Source organism: Moschus berezovskii, chromosome 18 (assembly GCF_049115385.1).
Source record: "Moschus berezovskii isolate FMDL1 chromosome 18, NW_MosBer_1.0, whole genome shotgun sequence".
Lineage (NCBI taxonomy): Eukaryota > Metazoa > Chordata > Mammalia > Artiodactyla > Moschidae > Moschus > Moschus berezovskii.
Window position 1 is genome coordinate 63,670,424 of NC_142477.1, and position 22,898 is coordinate 63,693,321.

Genomic DNA, 22,898 nt, shown 5'->3' on the forward strand with positions numbered 1-22,898 from the left:
TCATTTTAATTATTGTCTTTATTCCCACTGGTCCTAAAGAGTTGGACATGACTGACCGACTATTTCTTATAGACAGTGTCAACTACAAATTGGCATTTCCCATGGGCACTTGCCATCCACCTCTACAAGGATTACATCATATGCTGCTGCAGTTGCTGACCTCCACCATTCCCTGAAAGAAGTGCAGGGTAAGAGCAGAAATGAGGCACTCTACTTAGCGGTGGGTGAGTACGGGTGGCAAGACAGGCCTTCAGATAGTTATATATTTTCAGGAGCAGTTTTATGAACCCAACCTTTATATGTCCTCATATCTAGAAAAGCACTAAAATCCTTCATAGTGATGACTATTCCTCGTGACTAGCAAAAAATTTCACGAGACTAGCAGAAACTCTTTGGAAAAATATGTGCTTGATTGCATGTATTTCTATTTCACTAAAAGCACATATATACTGATCGTGCCCCCTGCCTCTCTGGAGCAGATTCTCAGAGCTATCTGAGGAGGTGTCTCCTAGACTGCAGTCCTAATTTAGCCCCAAATAAAACATAACTTGCAACTCTCATGTTGTTCATTTTTTTAAAGTTACAAAAGCACTAAGCACACAACACTAAGCACACAGTGTTACTATTTTTAGTCATTTTCATTAAATAAACATTCAGCATCAAGAATATAATCATTATCCTTCTACAAACTTTATGTAAAAGTACTTAAATGCCAAAGGAAGAAAGCCAGAGAGAAACAAAGGGCTTCAAGAAGTACTTGCCCAATAAACACTGAAATGGTTCAGTAATTTATATGCTGTACCCATAATGGGTGAAAGTGAAAGAGGAGAATGAAAAAGCTCGCTTAAAACTCAACACTCAAAAAACTAAGATGGCATCTGCTCACATCACTTAACAGCAAAAAGAAGGGGAAACAATGGAAACAGTGACAGACTTCATTTTCTTGGGCTCCAAAATCACTGCAGACAGTGGCTGCAGCCATGAAATTAATAGATGCTTGCTCCTTGGAAGAAAAGCTATGGCAAACCTAGACAGTGTATTAAAAAGCAGAGACATGACTTTGCCTACCAAGGTCCGACTAGTCTAAGCTATGGTTTTTCCAGTAGTCACATATGGATGTTGGACCATAAAGAAAGCTGAGCGCCGAAGAATTGATGCTTTTGAACTGTGCTGTTGGAGAAGACTCTTGGGAGTCCCTTGAACTTCAAGGAGATCAAACCAGTCCATCCTAAAGGAAATCAGTCCTGAATATTCATTGGAAGGACTGATGCTGAAGCTGAAGCTCCAAAATTTTGGACTGGATGTGAAGAACTGACTTATTAGAAATGACCCCAACGCTGGGAAAGATTGAAGGCGGGAGGAGAAGGGGACGACAGAGGATGAGATGGTTGGATGGCATCACCAACCTGATGGACAAGAATTTGAGCAAGTCCCGAGAGTTGGTGATGGACAGGGAAGCCTGGCGTGCTGCAGTACAAGAGGTCACAAAGAGTCAGACACAACTGGGTGAATGAACTGAACAGAACTTAATCTTCATTGCAGATAAAGTTACTTGTTTTTTTCTGAAAATTATTCACTTATTTTACATATCTGAACTGTCCTAAGGACCATGTTACACACCAAAGTACTTAAGTAGCAATACTCATGATTTTCTAGAGTTTACCTGGCAGAAATCCAAAGGGATGCTCAGTCTATTCTGAATTGACTATTGCACAAATAGTAGGAAATCAAAGCTTCCTTTCTAACTACAGTTAAGTATCATAACCAAGTACTTAAGAAAAAAATTGAGGAAGTGAAAAATTGTCATTGGAATGAACAAGTCAATGGGAAATAAAAATAAATTTATTATATGCATAATATTATTTACCATCAAACTACTGAATGATTAAGCAGAATTAACCAACTCTAAGTAACAAGACAAAATCAAAATTAAATCATTAAATTGGATGTGTTCTTTTAAAAAGTCAATAAATGGAAGGCTACTAATACATCTGACATAGAAAAAATACACAATAATTCTATTTAAATAATCAAGATTTTATAAACAAAATTATAAAATACTACAAAGTATGCACTCCAAACATGTTTGATTTTATAGGCACTATTTTAAGAAAGCATATATTTTAATAACTATTTACTCAATGATAGTTTCCAATAAGTCACAATACTATACTTAATATTAACTTATCTCAAAGTTAACAAATTTTGTTTATTCCACATACTTCGTTATCAATATCACTTGAAGTGAAAGGAAAGTTGCTCAGTCATGTCTCACTGTTTAAAACCCCATGGACTATATAGTCCATCGAATTCTCCAGGCCAGAATACTGTAGTGGGTAACTGTTCCCTTCTCCATGGGATCTCCCCAACCCAGTGATCAAACCCAGGTCTCCCGCACTGCAGGTGGATTCTTTACCAGCGAAGCCACTAGGGAAGCAATTATCATTATGATAGCTAACTTCAGCTATCGTTATCAACATTTGTTCTGTATTTCTGAAAGATTTAAATGCATTATCTTTGCAAAAAGGAAGTGGAAAATTAAAAAATAACCATCTCTGGGACTTCCTTAATGGTCCAGTGTTTTAAGAATCCACCTTGCAATGCAGGGGACATGGGTTCAATCCCTGGTGTGGGAACTAAGATCCCACATGCCTCAGGGCAACTAAACCCCTGTGCCACAATGGAGAGCTAGCATATGGCAACTACCAAAGAAAACAAAAAATTAACCACCTCTGAAAGGACTGAGACAAGAGGTTGAAAACTGGGATTGGTACAAAAATCTGTACACAAAAAATTAGGTATTTCTACAAGTCTAGAAAATAGCCCTAACCTCTAGTTTTGCTATCTGAAGAAACAAAAATAGAGAAGCTCAGTCTGAAGCATATTTTATTCAGTGGAAGGCAAAGGTAAAGTGTAAGGCTAAAAAATTGAGAATGTGCATATATGGAACCTTTCCACCCCTCATCCATCTTGCTTTCAGAACATGTGCAAATGGGCAGGAAACTCTTGGTTATTTTCTGCAGAAAAAGAATGACCTCAGGGAAAAGCCCCCAAAACACCAACACTTTTGCTCCCACACACAAAAAAAGTCAAACAACTTGAAATCACCTTAAGGAAGCCCTTCTCCACAAGCCCTACCCAATGTAAATAAGGTTCCCAATTAGCATTTTTTCAATATAAACAGACAGCTAAGGGTGCTCATGGAAAGACAAAGCACAAATAAGTGAGAAAAGAGTGAGTGTGCTTGTACTTATAGCAAATATTCTCATAGAAGCTAAACTCTTTACCACTTCTTTTACTTGCTAGTGTTTATTATTTGCATGTGCTGTTTCCTTTGCCTAAAACATATATATGCCCTTGTCATTTCCTCCTCCAGTAGGCTTCATCCTTCAGAACTTTTAAATCAAGTCACCATATTAAAGAGACTTTTCAGTTTATATATATATCACATGCATTTGTTTACTTATTTATAATCTATTTCCCTCGGTAGAATATAAGCTGTACCCAGATTTTTATCTCAGTCACTGTGATCCCAACAATTTACACACAGTAAGCACTCCATAAATGCTGAATATATGTTAAGTCTTAGTGAATGAATAAATGCAGTTTTAAGATATTTCTTAGAAGAGATAACAATTTCTTTACATTTCAAGATTACTTTTAAATTGTTTACTTATTTTTGTAGCCCTATAGAGCCCAATAAACATCTCCTCTTAGTTTTTGCTTTCTCAATTACCCTTTGTCATTAGTAAAATGGAAAAAGTTTATTTTTTGAAGAAACTTTTGAAAAGTTACTGTATTATTTCAAGCGTTTCTTTAAGGCCCCTAAACTATTTCAGAATTTAAACCCAAAACTTCAGAGAAATGGACTGGCTGGCAGGATCCCCTGAATACACCATTTACCTTTACAAGAACCATAATTCATCTTCTTTCCTCTTAGTGTTTTTAAGTTCGTATATTTTGCTAATATAGCTCATGACATACATAAACTATGAGGAGGCAGGTACAAAGACATGAGAGATTAGCAAAGAAAAACTATCAATTTAAAGCAAGGAAATAGAGGAAATGCTTGAAAATTCTGTAATAACTAAATGTATATTAATTTTCCAGTATCAAGTTATAAATTCTCAAAATTAGTTCCCTAACCGGAACCTCATTCACTTTTTACGACAGGAAAAAATACTATAATTGCCATTCAGGGACAACCTGAAAAAAGAAAAGCTGCAGAAAGAGTAGGTTTAAAGGAAAGACTGGGAATCTGGTTTAGTCTTAGACACATGGAGATGTCAACTATGCAACTTGATAAAAAAAAATACAGAGTTTAGGGGAGGGACTCAGCTGATGATGTATCTTTAAATATAAATGGTGCATAAAACTGTATAGACATACCTAACCCTATAGATGGTACATAAAATCATGAAAAAAAATAATAAGATCACTAAAAGTAAATGTAAGCTGAGAAGAGATTGTGAGAGAAATAGTAAAAGTTTTTCGAGAAAAACTTGCTGATTTTTGATAACTTTTGGGGGAGTGAATAAGAAAGATAATGTGAATTTGGTAAATACTGTCCCAAAAGAATCCAGTGTAAAATTACCAAAAAAGAGGAAGAACCTACCATAAACTTCAAGTGGAGTTTTCCCCCGTTTTAAGCCCCAAATCTCCTTTTTCTCTTTCTCCTTTACCCTTTTATGTCACTCATCAAGAAGTCCTCATCTTCCAACACCAAAACTCAAAGATTTTTGCCTGGCATCCAATTCTTCAGGATAACAAGAAAAAGGAAAGTGAAATGCTAATTCAAATGGTTCTAAAAAGCCTTTCTAAACTGGAGAGAAAAGAGGCATTGAATTTTTTTTCTAGCCATTTTTCACTGCTTTGCATATATTAGCACTTAAGTCTGTCTCTCTCTTTCTCTCTCTCTCACACACACACACACACAAAATCTATCCTCATACCCCTTCCAGGGACATATTTTGAATTTGCTCATGTCACTTTTCTCCTTAAATTTCTACAGTATCATCCATTATGTAAAGAAAATAGAAGCTAATTCTTTTTCTTCTCAAAACCTGACTAAATCTAACATACAGTTAGTTACAGCTGCAAATTATTACTATGCCTCCCTACAAGGTACCACCTACTTAAAAGGATAATATGAAAACATTATCAAGAATTTTGTCAATACATTCTAAATTTAGATGAAATATATTTCCTGAAAGACTGAAACTACCAAACCACACTGAATAAGATAGTCTTAATAGCCCCATATCTCAGGGACGTCTCTGGTGCTCCAGTGGTTAAGAATCCACCTTCCACTGCAGGGGACAAAGGCTTGATCACTAGTCAGGGAACTAAAAGCTCATATGCCTCAAAGAAAAGATCCCACGTGCTGCAACTAAGCAAATAAATAAACAAATATATGTGTATTTTTTAAAAGTCTTATATCTCTGAAAGATTTGAATTGGTAGCTAAAAATTACCCCACAAAGAAAAGTCCAGGTCCAGAAAGCTTCATTTGTGAATTCTATAAAACGTTTACAGCAAAACAGTATTGATTCTATGTGAGTTTTTCCAGAAAATTGAAAAGGAAACAATGTTCTCTAACTCACATTGCGAGGTCAACATTACCCTCTTAATACCAAAACCAGATAAAGACATTATTAACAAACACATCGACTATGCCAAAGCCTTTGACTGTGTGGATCACAATAAACTGTGGAAAATTCTGAAAGGGATGGGAATACCAGACCACCTGAACTGCCTCTTGAGAAACCTGTATACAGGTCAGGAAGCAACAGTTAGAACTGGACATGGAACAATAGACTGGTTCCAAATAGGAAAAGGAGTACGTCAAGGTTGTATATTGTCATCCTGTTTATTTAACTTATATGCAGAGTACAGCATGAGGAACGCTGGGCTGGAAGAAACACAAGCTGGAATCAAGATTGCTGGGAGAAATATCAATAATCTCAGATATGCAGATGACACCACCCTTATGGCATTTTTTTGGGCTCCAAAATCACTGCAGATGCTGACTGCAGCCATGAAATTAAAAGACGCTTACTCCTTGGAAGGAAAGTTATGACCAACCTAGATAACATTAAAAAGCAGAGACATTACTTTGCCAACAAAGGTCCGTCTAGTCAAGGCTATGGTTTTTCCCGTGGTCATGTATGGATGTGAGAGTTGGACTGTGAAGAAAGCTGATCGCCGAAGAATTGATGCTTTTGAACTGTGGTGCTGGAGAAGACTCTTGAGAGTCCCTTGTACTGCAAGGAGATCCAACCAGTCCCTTCTAAAGGAGATCAATCCTGGGTGTTCCTTGGAGGAAGCGATGCTAAAGCTGAAACTCCAATACTTTGGCCACCTCATGCAACGAGTTGACTCACTGGAAAAGACTCTGATGCTGGGCGGGATTGCGGGCAGGAGGAGAAGGGGTCGACAGAAATGAGATGGCTGGATGGCATCAGCGACTCGATGGACATGAGTTTGAGTGAACTCCGGGAGTTGGTGATGGACAGGGAGGCCTGGTGTGCTGTGATTCATGGGGTCGCAAAGAGTTGGACAGGACTGAGCGACTGAACTGAACTGAACAGGACAATATCCCTCAAACGTGCATGTGTGCGTGTTAAGTCGCTTCAGTTGTGTCCAACTCTTTGCGACACTATAGACTATAACCCGGCAGGCTCCTCTGTCCATGGGATTCTCCAGGCAAGAATATTACAGTGGGTTGCTGTGCCTGCAGCTTCTGCACTGCAGGCGGATTTTTTACCACTGAGCCACTTGGGAAGCCCATCTGTCATACCATGTGGGAAGCCCATTTTGCATATAGATGCAAAAAACTATAAATAAAATTTTGGCAAATCTTATCTAATGGTATACTGAAAAAATAACATACATCATGACCAAATTGGGCTTATCACAGAAATTTAAGTTGATACAATGTTCTAAACCAATCAGTGCAATTCACTGTATTCAGCTGCTGCTACTGCTGCTGCTAAGTCACTTCAGTCGTATCCGACTCTGTGCGACCCCATAGACGGAAGGCCACCAGGCTCCCCTGTCCCTGGGATTCTCCAGGCAAGAACACTGGAGTGGGTTGCATTTCCTTCTCCAATGCATGAAAGTGAAAAGTGAAAGTGAAGTTGCTCAGTCGTGTCCGACTCTTAGCGACCCAATGGACTGTAGCCTACCAGGCTCCTCCATCCATGGGATTTTCCAGGCAAGAGTACTGGAGTGGGGTGCCATTGCCTTCTCCAGTATTAAGCTAAAGAATGAAAAACCATATATATAATCATCCCAATAGATGCAGAAAAGGCATTTGACAAAATTCAACATCCATTCCTAATAAAAACTCTCAGAGAACTAGGTAGAGAAGAGAACTCTGCTAGCCTGACTGAAGGGCATATACAATAACCCTACAACTAACACCACACTTAATAATGAAAGATAAAATGCTTTCCCACTAAGATCAGGAAGGAACAAGACAATGATGTCTGCTTTTGCCACTGTGAGGAGACAGCAAACTAGCCAAGATGGCATGTTTAGGCTCTTACACTCCACCTTTTGTAAATAATGACTTTGTAACAGCTGAGATCATTTATAGCACTGAGCATAACCATCATAAGGTACTCCCTTGGACACAGGCTACTTCTGTTATAGGGGCTCCACCTAAAAAGCGGCAGCATTACTGCTGCATCACGACTGTGTCCCTTGGGTCAGCCATGAGAGGAGAGAAGACAGCCTGTCTACTGATATGGCTGCTATGTCAGCCAGGAGAGAACACTGTTATGGCTGCTGTGTCAGCCAGAAGAGAATAAATGTGTCTGCAGTTCCTACAGCTCCTCGAATTTTCTTCAAGTCTCTCAGACCACGCCTTGCCTACCATAGGTTCAGCGAACAGTACACATAATGACATACAGCAAGACAACTGGCACTGCAATACAGCCAGCTTTATTCCACATTGTACTGGAGAGTATAGACAGTGAAAAAGGCAAGAAAAAAAAATCTTTCATGATTAAAAGAGAAAAGTAAAAATATGTCTAATCTCAAAAATCATTATCCTCTTTGTAGAAAATACCACCGGAATCTTAAAAAAAAAAAACTACTTAAAGTAATAAGGGCTTCCCTTGTGGCTCAGCTGGTAAAGAATCTGCCTGCAATTCTGGAGACCTGGGTTTGACCCCTGGGTTGGAAAGATTCCCTGGAGAAGGGAATGGGTACCCACTCCAGTATTCTGGCCTGGAGAATTCCATGGACTGTCTAGTCCATGAGGTTGCAAAGAGTCGGACACGACTGAGCAACTTTCACTTAAAGCAATAAACTTAGCACGGTAATACAAAATAAACTGCATTTTTATATACTGAAAGTGAAAGTGAATAGACTGGTGATGAACAATTAATAAGTGGATTTTTTAAAAACAGTATCATTTACAGTAACATCAAAAAATGACAAGAGGTATGAAAACACTGAAAACATTCCTGAGAAATTAAAGACCTAAAGAAATGGAGAAATATACCCTGGCTGTAAGAAGGAAGAAGTCACATTATTAAGATATCACAAGGTCCATCTCAAATCCAAGAGAAGCTGATTACACAAAGTCATGAACATTAGGAGGCAGAGATAGCTGAGGACCATCTTAGAAGACTGCCTACCATGGGCACCAATATTAGTAAAGTATCTCCACATTAATTTTTGTTGAATACCCTTGTAATTCCTCTAAAAGTACTCTGGAACCAAACTATCTGGTTTACATTCTGGGTCTTCTAACTAATGTGTGAGCTTTCCAATCATTTAACTTCTCCATGCCTCAGCTTCCTCATCTATAAAATAGAGATAATGATAGAACCTATCACATGCAGTTATTAAGAAGTTTAAATGACTATAATTCTGTAAAGCACCAAGTATTTGGCACATAATAAAAAAGTGCATAAATACATCCATACAAACAACATAAAAATGTACTTACTATTAAAGTGTTGATTATAACATATCCTTCTTAGATTTAACTATTTAGTGATGCCCATCATAAATAAAACACAGTTTTAGGCAAGATGTATACAAGGACAATGTACTAAATTGCATGCTATTTAATCTTCATGGACTGAAGAAAAGGTATCTTCTTATTTCCATTTTTTAACAAAGTTTAAAGCAAACATGAAAAACATCTGGGATGACCATAATCCTGTTTACCTGGTACTAGTTTTGTGCCTATTATTTAGCCAAAACTGTCAACGGTACCCTCTTTTACTCTTAAAATGTCCCAGACTGCACAAAAATTAGGGTCACATAAGTGTTTCATAATCCTCAAATGGAATGGAAGCTGAATCTAGATAAACACATCTACATAAGGGACAAACAAGCCAGGGATAAAGAAAAAAAGAAAAAGAAAAAAAAAAAAAACCTGAAAAAGGAAGAAGAAAGGTAGGCAGCAGGACAGGTAAGAATGGTAGAGCCAGGGTGGTAAGAGGATAATAAATGCTTCAAAATGTCAAAATAAAAAAATCAATAAACCCACAACCTGAAATCAAGATTCCTTTTTTGCCTGTAAACACAGCATATTCTTAAAAGCTTAACAATACTTCATAAAAAATTTAACTGGCATTTCCTTAAGGATTAAAAAAATCCATAAATGAATACCAAATAAATAGTAAGGTACCATATTTAATTTCCCTTTCCTCTGTTTTTAATATACAATCAAAGTCTATATATAATTTTGAAAGTCTTTAAAATTTTTTTTTAATTTCTTTAAACCTGTATGTTACAGGCCAAGTTTTAGCAAGAAACCATTTTTATAGCTATTTTTAATCTCCCACCTAAAATCATTAGTTGACTTTGGAAATTCTAATCCCTTTAAAACCCAGCAGCATCAAAGCAAATAGTCATGATCCCTTAAGAGGATAAATATGCTGATTTTAATTAAAGACTAAATTATGTCACTTGGTGTATAATTTTTGCATCTGTACTTTGAGTAGTATTTATATATCACATGCATTTCATTAATGAAAAATTGAAAAGAAAGTATATATTTTGAAGAAAAGCTTATTGACAGAGACATTTTTAAAAGAGCTATACCTTGAATTTTCCAAGAATTTAAGATAATAGGAAAAAAAGTCCTGGTATGTGCTACTATAGGATGAACCTTGAAAACACCATGCAAAGTAAAAGAGTTATTCAGTCACTCAGTTGTGTACAACTCTTTGCAACCCCGTGAAGTGTAGCCAGCCAGGCTCCTCAGTCCACGGGATTTTCCAGGCAAGAATACTGAAGTGGGTTGCCACTTCCTACTCCAGGGGATCTTTCCAACCCAAGGATCAAACCTGCATCTCCTGCTTTGGCAGGTGGATTCCAGTAATTGTGGTTACTTATTTTAAAAAGCAAACATACTGAATGGTATGACTAGGCTTATTACGCAGTTTAAAAATAGGCCAAGTACTAGCACTGCATTCTCCTCATGCTAACAATGGTAATTTAAAATGGTGAATATTAAACATGTGGGCTTCATGTCTAACCCACAGAATCTCCACCCCAAATGTTAATGTTCCATGTATCAAATATCCACCCTGTGTGTACTATGAAAGTTTTATTTATGCCAGTCACAAAAGACTACACATTTTCAGTTCAGCTCAGTCACTCAGTTGTGTCTGACTCTTTGTGACCCCATGAACTGCAGCACACCAGGCCTCCCTGTCCATCACCAACTCCCAGAGTTTACTCAAATTCATGTCCATTGAGTTGGTGATGCCATCCAGCCATCTTATCCTCTGTTGTCCCCTTCTCCTCCTGTCCCCAATCCCTCCCAGCATCAGGGTCTTTTCCAATGAGTCAACTCTTCACATGAGGTGGCCAAAGTATTGGAGTTTCAGCTTCAGCATCAGTCCTTCCAATGAATATTCAGGACTGATTTCCTTTAGGATGGACTGGTTGGATCTCCTTGCAGTCCAAGGGACTCTCAAGAGTCTTCTCCAACACAGTTCAAAAGCATCAGTTCTTCAGCGCTCAGCTTTCTTCACAGTCCAACTTTCACATCCATACATGACCACTGGAAAAACCATAGCCTTGACTAGACGGACCTTTGTTGGCAAAATAATGTCTCTGCTTTTTAATATGCTATCTAGGTAGATGAGCACTAATAACTGTCAGATAATCCAAATAGATCTAGCCTACAGAAGCAAGCAATGTTAAGTTACTACTATTTTAACTAAAAACAGATCACAAAAATGGAAGACAAGTTTCAATAATGCATCATTATTCAAAAAAGCATCATATGGTCATATTTTGACAAATTTATACATTATAGCACTATCTCTGGTATTCAAAACTAAAATGTCAAGTAGCTGATATACCATAGAGAAGTAATCAATGCAAGTATATCAGTTCAGAAAGTGACATGAAACTGCTCTTTGATGGGGCATAATAAGACCGAATAAAGCAAGGAGAGTAATATCAGCAAGATGGTAAAGCAGGAAATACCAACCTTCATCACCCAACAGAAAACAATTAGATACCAATCCACAAATGAAAATGGTCCTGAAAGGGCTTAAGTCTAATTAAGAAACTACAGTAACATAATAGGGCAAAAAATAAAGGGTAACTGCATAGAAAGGATCATTGGGGAAAGATCAGCTTACTGAAGATGTCTAACGGAAACTAGGAACAAAGAGGAAAGGTGGAAACTATCAGCCACAAGACTGAAGAGCCCTCACAACAGCTGCTCCCAAGGAGACTGGCAGTTTTTACCACCCAAGTAATTAAGTTATTGCTGTCACAGATCTTGGGGAAGATGTCACTGTGCTTACCCCAAGAAAGAGCCACTATTATGCTGGCCTGGGAAAAGAACTTCCAGCACTCCCCGGCCCTGAGCACATCCTGGTCACTACAGAGTCATAGTTGCCCCCCCTGTTCCCACATGCCAGACTTGGATCTAGGGCCACTTTGCGGCACCCATGCACCAGACTCCAGCTCTGTCACAGGTCCACACATGACTACATCTCAAGACTTGGAGGCACTGTCACTTCCAGCTAGCCAGCACCTGGACCCAAATACCATCACTGCTCTCTAAGTGCCATGCTTCAGACTCCATCGACATGGCTAATTGACACATATCTACAACTCATACATTACTGCTGCTGTGGTATAGCCAACACACCAACCCCAGAGCCGCTGTCACTTTGCAAGCACTAGCATTCCAGTCCCCAGCTCCATGACTGCTCCACAGGTGCCCACGCATCAGACACCAGCACTGGTGTAGGCTCTTCCAAGCCAGACCCAACACCAAGAGGAATCCCTTGCACAATGATATCCCCTGTGAGAGAAAAAGAGATCAGCTGGTCTCCAGCAGCCTTTGCTGCTGCTGCAGGGGTCGTGACCATTGGGGACTCCTGCAGTCTTTACCAATGCTAACCGCAACTAATAAAGCTGCATGAAGACTACACTGCTGGGCCTTCTCCAGAGCTAGAAATGATTTAGCTTTAAGGATACATAATAGACTGAAAGTGAAGGGAGGAAAAAACATATAAAAGATATTTCATGTAAAAATAAACTCATATCAGACAAAACAGACTTTTTAAGTCAAAAGCTGAAAAAGAGACAAAGAAGGTCATAATATAATGATAAAGGGATCAATTCATCAAAAGTATTTAACTGGAAATATATACGTACTCCAAAATCAGAGCACCTTAACATATTTAGCACATATTGGAAGATCAGAAGGCAGAAATAGGCAGCAATGCAATACTAGTAGGAATTTTAAGATCTCACTTTCAACAATGGATATATATATATATCCACAAATATACATATCAGCTTATAATGTATATGTATATCAAATCATCACATTGTACACTTTAAATATACGTAATTTTGCTTGTCAATTATACCTCAGTTTTTCTTGTTCATTTGGACATGCTGCCTGGCTTGTGGAATCTTAGTTCCTTCACCAGGGATTGAACCAAGGCCCTCCCAGTGAAAAGACCAAAACCTAACCATTGGTGCATGCATGCTAAGTTGCTTCAGTCATGTCTGACAATTTGTGACCTATACATGGGATTCTCTAGGCAAGAATACTAGAATGAGTTGCCATGCCCTCCTCCAGGGGATTTTCCCAACCTATGGGTCAAACCTGCGTCTCCTACATTGGTAGGCAGGTTCTTTACCACTAGCATTATCTGGGAAGCCCTGCTAACCACTGGACTGCCAAGGAATTCTCAGCTTCAGTTTTTTTAAAAAAACGTTAGCTAAAGCTAGTTGAGGTATAACAAATTTCACTATATATTATATATACATATATGCTTACACACAAAAAAGTATATAAACATTTTTAAATATATGTATATATTAATCATTTTTAATATGCTCTTTAGAGTTAATTAATTCAATACTGCTGATACCAGATAAAACAACAAAATTTCATTTTTTAATTTTCTTTCTGTCTGCTTTTGATAGTCTGATAGCTTTGTACAGTGCCTTGTTTTAAATTTATATGAATAAAATATCATTTGATAAGGGGAGAAGACATTTTGAGTTTTTATACTTTTTTCCAAAAGTAACTATTATACCTATATAACTAGGTTCCAAATGTTTTTCTGATTAAAACATTTAAATCCCTAGAACAAAATTTGGCCTAGTAGAGATAAACATATACATCAATTGTTCTCTGGAATTCTCGATGAACACATTATACATTCTCCCTAGTGAGCTGACATTTCGAGCAAGCATAAATCACGATCTTACCTCCAAATGGTGAAGTCACAATCCTGAACATGTCAACAAATGAGTTTCATGAAGCAATTTTCAAAGTTAATATAAAATCATCTATGTAAATGTCATAATTATTTTTATTAAAAGTGGCACTGTGATATAAACATATATTCAATTTCGCAAATCAAAAACATACAAGGGAGAGTCAAGAACTGGTAAAACTTTCAACCAATAAAAAACCTAAATAATATTTCAGAAACTCATTTATATAAGCCACTCTGTGGCCCTAATAAAGATAATTACAGATTTTTAATTAAGGTGAAAGTTATTTTGAGACTTCAGTAACAAATCAAAAAGGTATTCTATGCAGTCCTAAAGGGCATTTTCCTAACCTCCATTATAAAACCAATCTAAAATTATATGATATGTGAATTCTTTGTAGTACTGACCTTTAAGTCCTGAGATCATTTCTAGTGCTTTCTGAACATTAGGAGGAAAATTTTTAAAGAAAATTTTGTGTTCAAATCTCAGACATCAAACGCGCTCAAAGTAGCTTATAGAAGCAAAGAAGAGTTATGCAGAGGATCACAAAAATATCTGGGCCAATTCAGAGTAATAAGTCAGACAGTTGAATGCTGTAGCCAGTGTAAAGATAGGGTGGCTAACTGCCCAGATGTATTTCCCTACTTGAATACTTATAATTTTATTATAACTCCTGTCATTTGATGGAAGTTAAAAATCCAAGAATTCCTTGGCAGTCCAGTGGTTAGGACTCTGTCCTTTCACTGTGGAGGGGTCAAGGTTCAACCCTCTGGTAGGGGAACTAATATCCCGCAAGCCATGCGGTGTGGCACAGTCAAGTAAATAAATAAATAGATTTTTTAAAATGCTGAAAATTCAGTGCAGATACAATAACAAAAATATGAATCATCAGGAGCCTTTTGGGGAGAGGTAGCATTTTATAAATATAAGTACTATGAGTACAGATACCAATGCAAGTATCTGTGATCACTCTGCTAAACACATATAATAGATATATTCCTCTAGTAATTTCACACAAACCAATCATATTATATAAAAGTTTCTATATTTGCACAATTCCTAGTATATTATTAACTCCTCAAATATATTTGGGAATCATACCAGACCATAAGACTCTAAAGAATTGAAGAATTTATCAGTCTGATGAGTCAACATATATGAACAAAGAACTTTAAAATGTTGGTTTTATTCAGCAAGCATATCATAAAAAATTTTTTTGGTTTACAATGTGAGGTAGATGAAGTCAATTGTAAGCATAAAAAAAGGTGAAATCAGAAATTTGAAAACTCTATTAACAGGAATATTTTTCAAAAAGCTAAAGTCACATTATCATACTGGGCCTCACAGTTCTGATCCTACATAGTTCTTCCTCCCCTCCTAGAGAGTCTAATGTGGAGTCAGTGGGCATACCACAGATGATGGTTATGTTAAATACGGCCTTGCAAATTAAAAAAAAGTAATCCACTTGTCAAGATAGAATAATGCTTCCATTTTGCTTATTTGTCTATCTGTTATAACCTATTTTGTTTTCATTTTTAAATACTAATAAGAGATCAAAAGAAAAGCATCTTTAGTTGATTTAAGTATGGTTCTAACCAACCATAATCAAAATATTACAAAACTAAGACAGACAGCCAAGTATAAACAAAGATAGGATCCTGGACTTGAGCCCTTCTCTTTTACTTAAATATTTTGAACTGGCTTCCTCATTTCTTACATGAGAAAAATAACAACAATATCTACTTCACAGAATTTTTGTTGAAGACTGAGGAATAACATGGATCTGAATATAGGTTTATAAAACTGGAAAGAAATATATGAATTCATTGAGTTATCATCAAGTAATAATTCTACCTAAAAGACAAGCGAGTCAACATACAGGATAGTAAATATGCCTCTTTATGTATCTCTTAATTAAAATGTTTAATTAAATAAGCATTCATATAAATATACTGTATAACTACTGATGTCTTCCCTTTTAACAATTTGGAGGTAAGAATAATTAATATATTTTATAAACAAGAGTAATGATCCACTTTTATATTTAAGACAGATTTTTCTCATACTTTTCAATCTTGCTTTAGCAAGTATTTTGTTCAATTAATAAAACATGTATGTGTTTCCAGTTAAACTTTATGAATAGACCTTAACAGAAGAAAGATATTTGACTAAATTTCTAAGTCAGCTCTAAATCTTTTCTTTTCTCTTATTTGGTTCATTTAATGCAAACACAATAACAGTGTAATATATTCTTTCTCAGTGGTGAATAATAAAGTACCATTTTGCTTTCTCTATACTCATTACCTGAATGAGGCTTTAGACAGAACCAAATATAGTTATAATATCAAACACAACAATCAAAGGTAAAATACTTTCAACAAACCATACCTAGTAATAAGAACTGCATTATCGTGGTGGGCAATCCCATTTTCTGGAATGGTGTTTCCATCACTTTGGTGGGAGAGAATGGATTTCTGCCATTTACAGAAGCTATCGAGGGACTTGTCTGCATGGTGGTTTATCTCCAAGTTTGGCTGCAATACAACATGCATACCAGAAATGTTCCAAACAAATTACTAAGGTCAGTTGTTAAAACTTTTGAAGACTAAAGTGGGACTATAATTAGACATAGTGGTTTCTAGGAATAACCTCTTGCCAATTTTCATCTCTGTCATATCTGGCCTAGAATTAATTTAGGGTATTATTGAACAGATAGTCTTTCCAGTTTCAACTTTAAAGATAATGTGAATATATGTGATTATCAGGCTACAAAACCAACCAAAACCACTGTTATAAGGTCTGCCATGCAAATGTTCATCTTTATACTGAAACATATAGCTAACACACACATATATACATCTTGTACATAAGAGGTATACTCTTGTAAACTATTTCAAATTTGCTTAAAATATTAAGTGCTTAGAGCTGAAGGTCATATTCAGCTAGAACTTTCTAGGAGTAGCAATAATAAAATATTCTTTTTAATATTTCTACAGTCTGTTAAGAGTTTTAGACTTATAAACTAACTCATTCTTACCTGATCTTCTGTGAGAACAATTAAACGGGCCACTATAATATTCACAACGTTTCCTAGGCTGGAATCACGGTAAAGTTTGGCAACCTGACCTCCAGAAAATAAGAAAAGGCACAAAGTCAGACAAAAATCACAAAGTAATTGTTCAATTTTTTTTTATAGTGGCAGAACAATTTTCATCAAATTAATCACTGTGTATATAAAAAGGTATTTTATCTCACATAACTTAGAACTCTACCCGCAAGACATCTTAGTAAAAGGTTATACAAATCTACTTCAAGAAAAATTTTCTTCTAAAGATGAACTATAACATAGTAATTAAGAGGGTGAGTCAATCTAAATGAACAATAAAGTAACCTTTAAATTTATCTTCTATAGAACTGAAACACTAATAGATCAATTCTAACTTTCGATGAGCTAGTTCTCAAAATTATTTCACAATAAAAATCCATGACCTTAGTCAAAAATCACAACAAATTATTAAGTTAAAAAATTATATAGAGGGATCAAACTTACAATATTCATCACACTCAAAATGTAATGCTCAATGTCTTTGCGGCCATGGTAGCCCACCATCATTTTGTCTGCCACTACTAGTGTCTCCACAAACCGCTCAATGCTTACTGATCTCTTCTGTCTCTGATGGATATGCGTGCCATTAATTGGTAGTGAAGAAGGAAAAGCAGATGTGTCATTCAACCACCAAGGTTTACCACTTCTTAGGAGGTCTACAATAAAAACAATTACATAGTTCACATAGGTTAACTAATTTAACCTACTTATTCATAGAGCTGTCATGCAGACGTGCTTCTCAAATTCTCTAACATATTAAGATTTTTCAAAGTGAGGGAAGGGGATGAAGAAATGCAGTAGTGAAAAAATTTAATTCTTCAAATTTTTCAAAATAATCACCTGAAAAAATTAATAACATTAAACTGTTCATGAAAACAAAATAAATCTAATAGTTAACTTTAAAAAAGGAATCTTCAAATAATCAGTTCACATTTTTCCAGTGAGTGATTATGTCATAATACTTTTATATTTAAAATCTATACTTTAATACATCATTTCAAGCTGTTTAAAAATCAACTATTAACATTAACTTTCTAAACAGTCTAAGACAGTTCTGATGAAGAATATTAATATTGCAACAATCTATTCCTAAAATGCTTAGCAAGCATTTATTTTAAAATAGATGCTTTTATTAAACTATTTTAAATTAGAGCAATTTTACTGCTCTAGATAAAGACCCTGACTCAATGGACATGAGTTTGAGAAAACTCAGGGAGATAGTGAAAGACAGGGAAGCCTGGTGTGCTGCAGTTCATGGGGTCGCAAAGAGTCAGATATGATTTAGTGACTGAACAACAACAAATGCTCTAGAAATCTCAGTTCCAAAAAGATATGTATTATCTTTTCCATTTAGTTTCATAGTCTAGAACTCTATCCTGACAAAGTATCCAATATATTCCTTTTCCAAACTCTAGAGGTAAATGGGATTAGAATCAAAGTTGAAAGACAATGATTCCAACATGACTCACTTTAAACCAGATTTCAGCGTGGATTGTAGCTTTTCTTTTGATTTCTAGATATTTGGTCCTTCAGCACAGAGGAAACCTTTTAGTACTATAGCATTTGTAAACAGTTGCCTAACTTATATTCATCTTCAATTAGTAAACTTGAGCAAGTACAGATCCATTGTACACATTTTCTTTTTTTTTAAGGGAAGACTTTTAACTATAGATTCATTCTTTTTTTTTATTATTATTTTGGCTGTGCTGGGTCTTCACTGAGGCTTTAGTTGCCTCACAGCATGTGAAATCTTAGTTCCCCAACCAGGGATTAAACCTGTGTCCTCTGCTTTAGAAACGCAGATTCTTAACAGCTGGACCACCAGGGAAGTCCCTATATGCCCCACTTTCAGATCGTTAGACTGAACAGGAAATCTTTCTAACCATCACTTAGTGATAAATTTAGTGAGGAAAAATTAGAGTAATCTGTATAATCTACTTGATAAAAAGCAGTGGCATTACTCTCTGTTTTCAGCTTTTCTCTTTAAAAAATGACTTTGAGAGAAGTTATAAATTTTAAGAAATAAGAGAAATAACCACAGGAAGCATCAGTCAAATACTCTGAAAGTCAAATAAATTAAATGAGTGTCTATTCCTAGATCAAAAGGTCAAGAAAGACAGAAACATTCTACTTCTTAATTCAGTAGCATATCCCCAAGACAGTAAGTATTCCTCTATGACCATTGTGGCAGACACTAGTTCCCATAAACTCCTGTATCCTCATCTCCTCCATTGAGTATGAGCTGGAACTGTGACTAGCTTCCAACAGAAACATGAACATGCCTACATAGCTATGTTATATAATATTGTAGCATCTCTCCTACTACAGTTGTTCCCTTGCTGACTTACAGGAAGGAACCAACCAAGCTGGTAAACTGTACATGCTGAGGCACTGCAGGTGGACTCTGGCAGACAACAAGCCAAAACTAAAGCTTTCAGTCTTATAACAGCAAGGAACTGAAAGCTGCCAACAACTATGGAAGTGAGGAAGTGAATTCTTCCCCAGTGAAAACTCTGGATGAGAACTCAGCCCTGATTGAGGCTAAATAAATAACCTATCCATACACAAACCTCTGGTCCACAGAAATTGCAAGATAATAAATGTATATTGCTTAAGCCATTTGGGTTTGTGGTAATATCGATATGAGAGAGCCAAAATCTTTTCTGCATTAATATTACTCCCAATTTCTCTTGCTCAGTCTTTTGTGATCATGAAACCACTCATACATTCAAATCATGCTTAGTTTTCTTCTTCGTCTGTCTGGACAGCTTAAAGGTCTAAATACAGGATAGAATTTCCATTAATCATTTTCACTTCTCATTCAGTTTCTCCGTATTTTCATTTAAAGTATTATATAAAGAATTAGACATAATTGGGCGAAATAAACATTAGCAATAGTGTTTCTCATTTTATAGTGTTTAGTATAAGCTAACTGTTTTTATTATCATTTTCCCAGCTTTCAGCTTTTAGGATTTTTAAATGTTAGTTTGCTTGGTTACTGCTCCATCAGAAATATATATTCACAATGTCCTTGATGGACATTCATAAATGAAAAAATGTAATCCTGACACTCAAAAGATTTGTAGTCTGATAAATACATGTAATAAACATGCATGTATTCTGAAAGAATAAAATTTAAAGATTAAATTAAAATCTCTCCCATGTGATTCAGTTCAGTTCAGTTCAGTCGCTCAGTCGTGTCCAACTCTTTGGGACCCCATGAATCACAGCACGCCAGGCCTCCCTGTCCATCACCAACTCCTGGAGTTCACTCAAACTCATGTCCATCGAGTCAGTGATGCCATCCAGCCATCTCATTCTCTGTTGTCCCCATCTCCTCCCGCCCCCAATCCCTCCCAGCATCAGAGTCTTTTCCAGTGTGATTAGATCATTACAAAACATTATCTACATTTTACAATTGTCAATTGACTGCTTAACATTAAGTTTAATGATCTGTAATTAACATCCTTTTTAGTGTGAAGTAGAATACATAACTGACTTGTTTTGTTTCAAAACAGAGATAAGTAGTTTTTCAAATGATATTCATTACATGTGGCTTGCTCAATTCAATCCTGGATTGAGTACAGAATGTTAAAGAAAACATTCTTCCACAAACATATATTGTACAATGAAGAACTTTACCCCCAAAACCAAATACTAGATCTCTTCGTCATCTAAAATAGAATTTTAAGTTTTTGATCAATATTAAAACATTTTTAATATATACAGCCATGCAAAATTATCTCATTGACCTGCTTTATTTTTCATTACTCACTACTTCTTGATGGTTGGCCGTGTAGTTATTTATTTAAATGCTCGTTTAGTAACTGTCTCTCCTCACTGGGCTTCCCTGGTGACTCAGATGGTCAAGAGTCTGCCTGTAATTCAGGAGACCTAGCTTTGAATCCTGAGTGGAGAACATCCTCTGGAGAAGGAAATAGCAACCCACTCCAGTATTCTTGCCTGAAGAATTACATGGACAAAGAGCTTGGTGGGCTACAGTCCGTGGAGTGGCAAAGAGTCGGACACAACTGAGTAACTCTCTCCTCACTAGAATATAAGATTCCAGGAAGTACAAACTTCTGCTTTATCTGTTGCTGCATCCCGGCACTGAGAACAGTCTTGTGCATGCATGACAAATGAATATTTATTTAATAATATATATGAGTAGATAATGTAGGTATAAAGACATGTCTGTGTGAATAGACTATAAGAACATTCAGTTATCTCTGGGTAGTGGTATAAGAACAACTTCTCTTTTTTCTTTTTATCCTGTATTTTCTAAAATTTCTACAAAGAACAGACATTTCTTTCATAAAAAGTTTTCTTTTTAATTTTTAAAAATTTAATGCAGTTCAAATTAATGTGTATGGTTCACTTTAACGCCTTCACTGTCAAACCTAGGGGCAAGGACCGCTTCTTTGCCTTCTCCTTGTCTGTGAAGATGAAGGTGTAAAGGTATCTGCTGCATCAAACTTTAAACTTTGTATTATCCTTATTTTTCTTGATCTTGACAGATCTCGTGTCCCTTCACCTGGCTGTGGGCAGAAAGTCCTTGATTTCCTAAATTTGGTGAGGCATGGTGATGAAGCGCAGGGAGTGGGGCTAGACACGAGAGACTCACTTTGAGCTCCATAAAAAGTGTTTTAATCAACAGTAAATCTAACTAGAATTGGAAAATTCGTGTTTTTTGAGATAAATATACCCACTGTCAACAGCTTTTATATATTTTAACATAAACTTGAATTCCTGATAATAGGCAGTGTATACCTGTAAATGCACATCTCACTTTACTATACTGAACTATACCATTGAACTAGTATCAAAATTAAAATCAGTAGTTCTTAACCAGACATTTCTCAAACTTATTAAATATAAAATGCTTTTTTCCCCAATAATATCTAGTGACATATCCATGGAATCTAGGAAACCACTAGTACTACTATATTCCCAATATCGGGATCAGAGTGGGAAGGCGTGTAAGCCAGAATTAGGAGACAAACCTGACAAAAGACAGAAATGGACAAACCTGGAGATAGGAAGACTAGACAGAAACTCATTACAATGGTCTAAGCAAGAGATAATGAGGGTCAAACTAAATGGACCAGTGTTTAGAGGTAGCACAAATGGCTAATGAAAGGATGCATTAAAAGCAAAGACCATTTACGAAACAATTTCCGTAATCTAGGGAAAGAGATTGTAGAATATAAAAATCTTATTCCAAGAGGACAGAATTTTAAGATGATGATAAAAATAGAATTGCCTGATTCATGTCTAAACCATTGAAAAATAAGAATCTTCTTGGTAAATACCAATTAGTAACAAAATAGGCACTGCAAAAGTCGATAATCTGAATCTTAAATAGTTAAGAGATACTTTTCAGAATATGAAATCTTTAAATGTTTTTGCAAAGGTGATCTTTACAATCATGACGTGGAGAATGTCATGTTAAGGAAAAAGCGGTGGGAAAATTATATCACAATAAACAGCTAAATATTTGAATCCTGCTTTTTAAAGAATTTATATAAGGTTGTCACTTATAGCCTAAATTTTGTTAACTATAAGATAAATGAAAGATTTCCATACTGTTTAGTTTCATTATTTAATCCAAAGACAAATCAAACTTTTTTTCATTATTTACTATGATGTTGTATTTCATCTCTCGGGTAGATTCACTTTAAGTGATCTTTTTTAGGACCAATTATTCTTGAAGAATAAGAATCTCCCACAATTAAAAGCCTCAGAAATCACTCAGGAAGAGAGTATGGAGAATGAGAACAGTAAGCTGAGGAAAGAACTTCAAAGAACACTTGTACTTGAAGCAGAAGAAAAAGAGCCTATGAAGGATACAGAGAAGAAACAGAGGGTGATGCATTCACTAACTCACAAGGTAAACTATTCCACTTTTACAAATCTACCTGTTGAACACATTCCATATTTTACTAAATTTACTGGTTGGTGAACTCTTTGTATTAAGCTGAAAGCTGTCTCTGAAATATTCTGCTCCTACTTCCAGCTACCAGAACCACATGGAATAAATCTACTCTTTTTTTTAATAC

At 36.0% G+C, this 22,898-nt stretch overlaps 1 protein-coding gene and 1 pseudogene across 1 annotated transcript in view; both read right to left on the bottom strand.

The window, feature by feature from the left end:
• The window catches only part of ADAMTS6 (ADAM metallopeptidase with thrombospondin type 1 motif 6), a 304,548-nt gene that overhangs the window by 258,594 nt on the left and 23,056 nt on the right, over window positions 1-22,898 (bottom strand). The window contains exons 5-7 of the mRNA XM_055421989.2: window positions 17,284-17,495; window positions 16,771-16,854; window positions 16,122-16,267 (exon numbers count right to left, since the gene is read on the bottom strand). Coding sequence (XP_055277964.2) covers window positions 16,122-16,267; window positions 16,771-16,854; window positions 17,284-17,495 — 442 coding nt within the window. The remainder of the gene's footprint in view (window positions 1-16,121; window positions 16,268-16,770; window positions 16,855-17,283; window positions 17,496-22,898) is intronic.
• Window positions 21,214-21,420, bottom strand: LOC148774999 (large ribosomal subunit protein eL38 pseudogene; annotated as a pseudogene).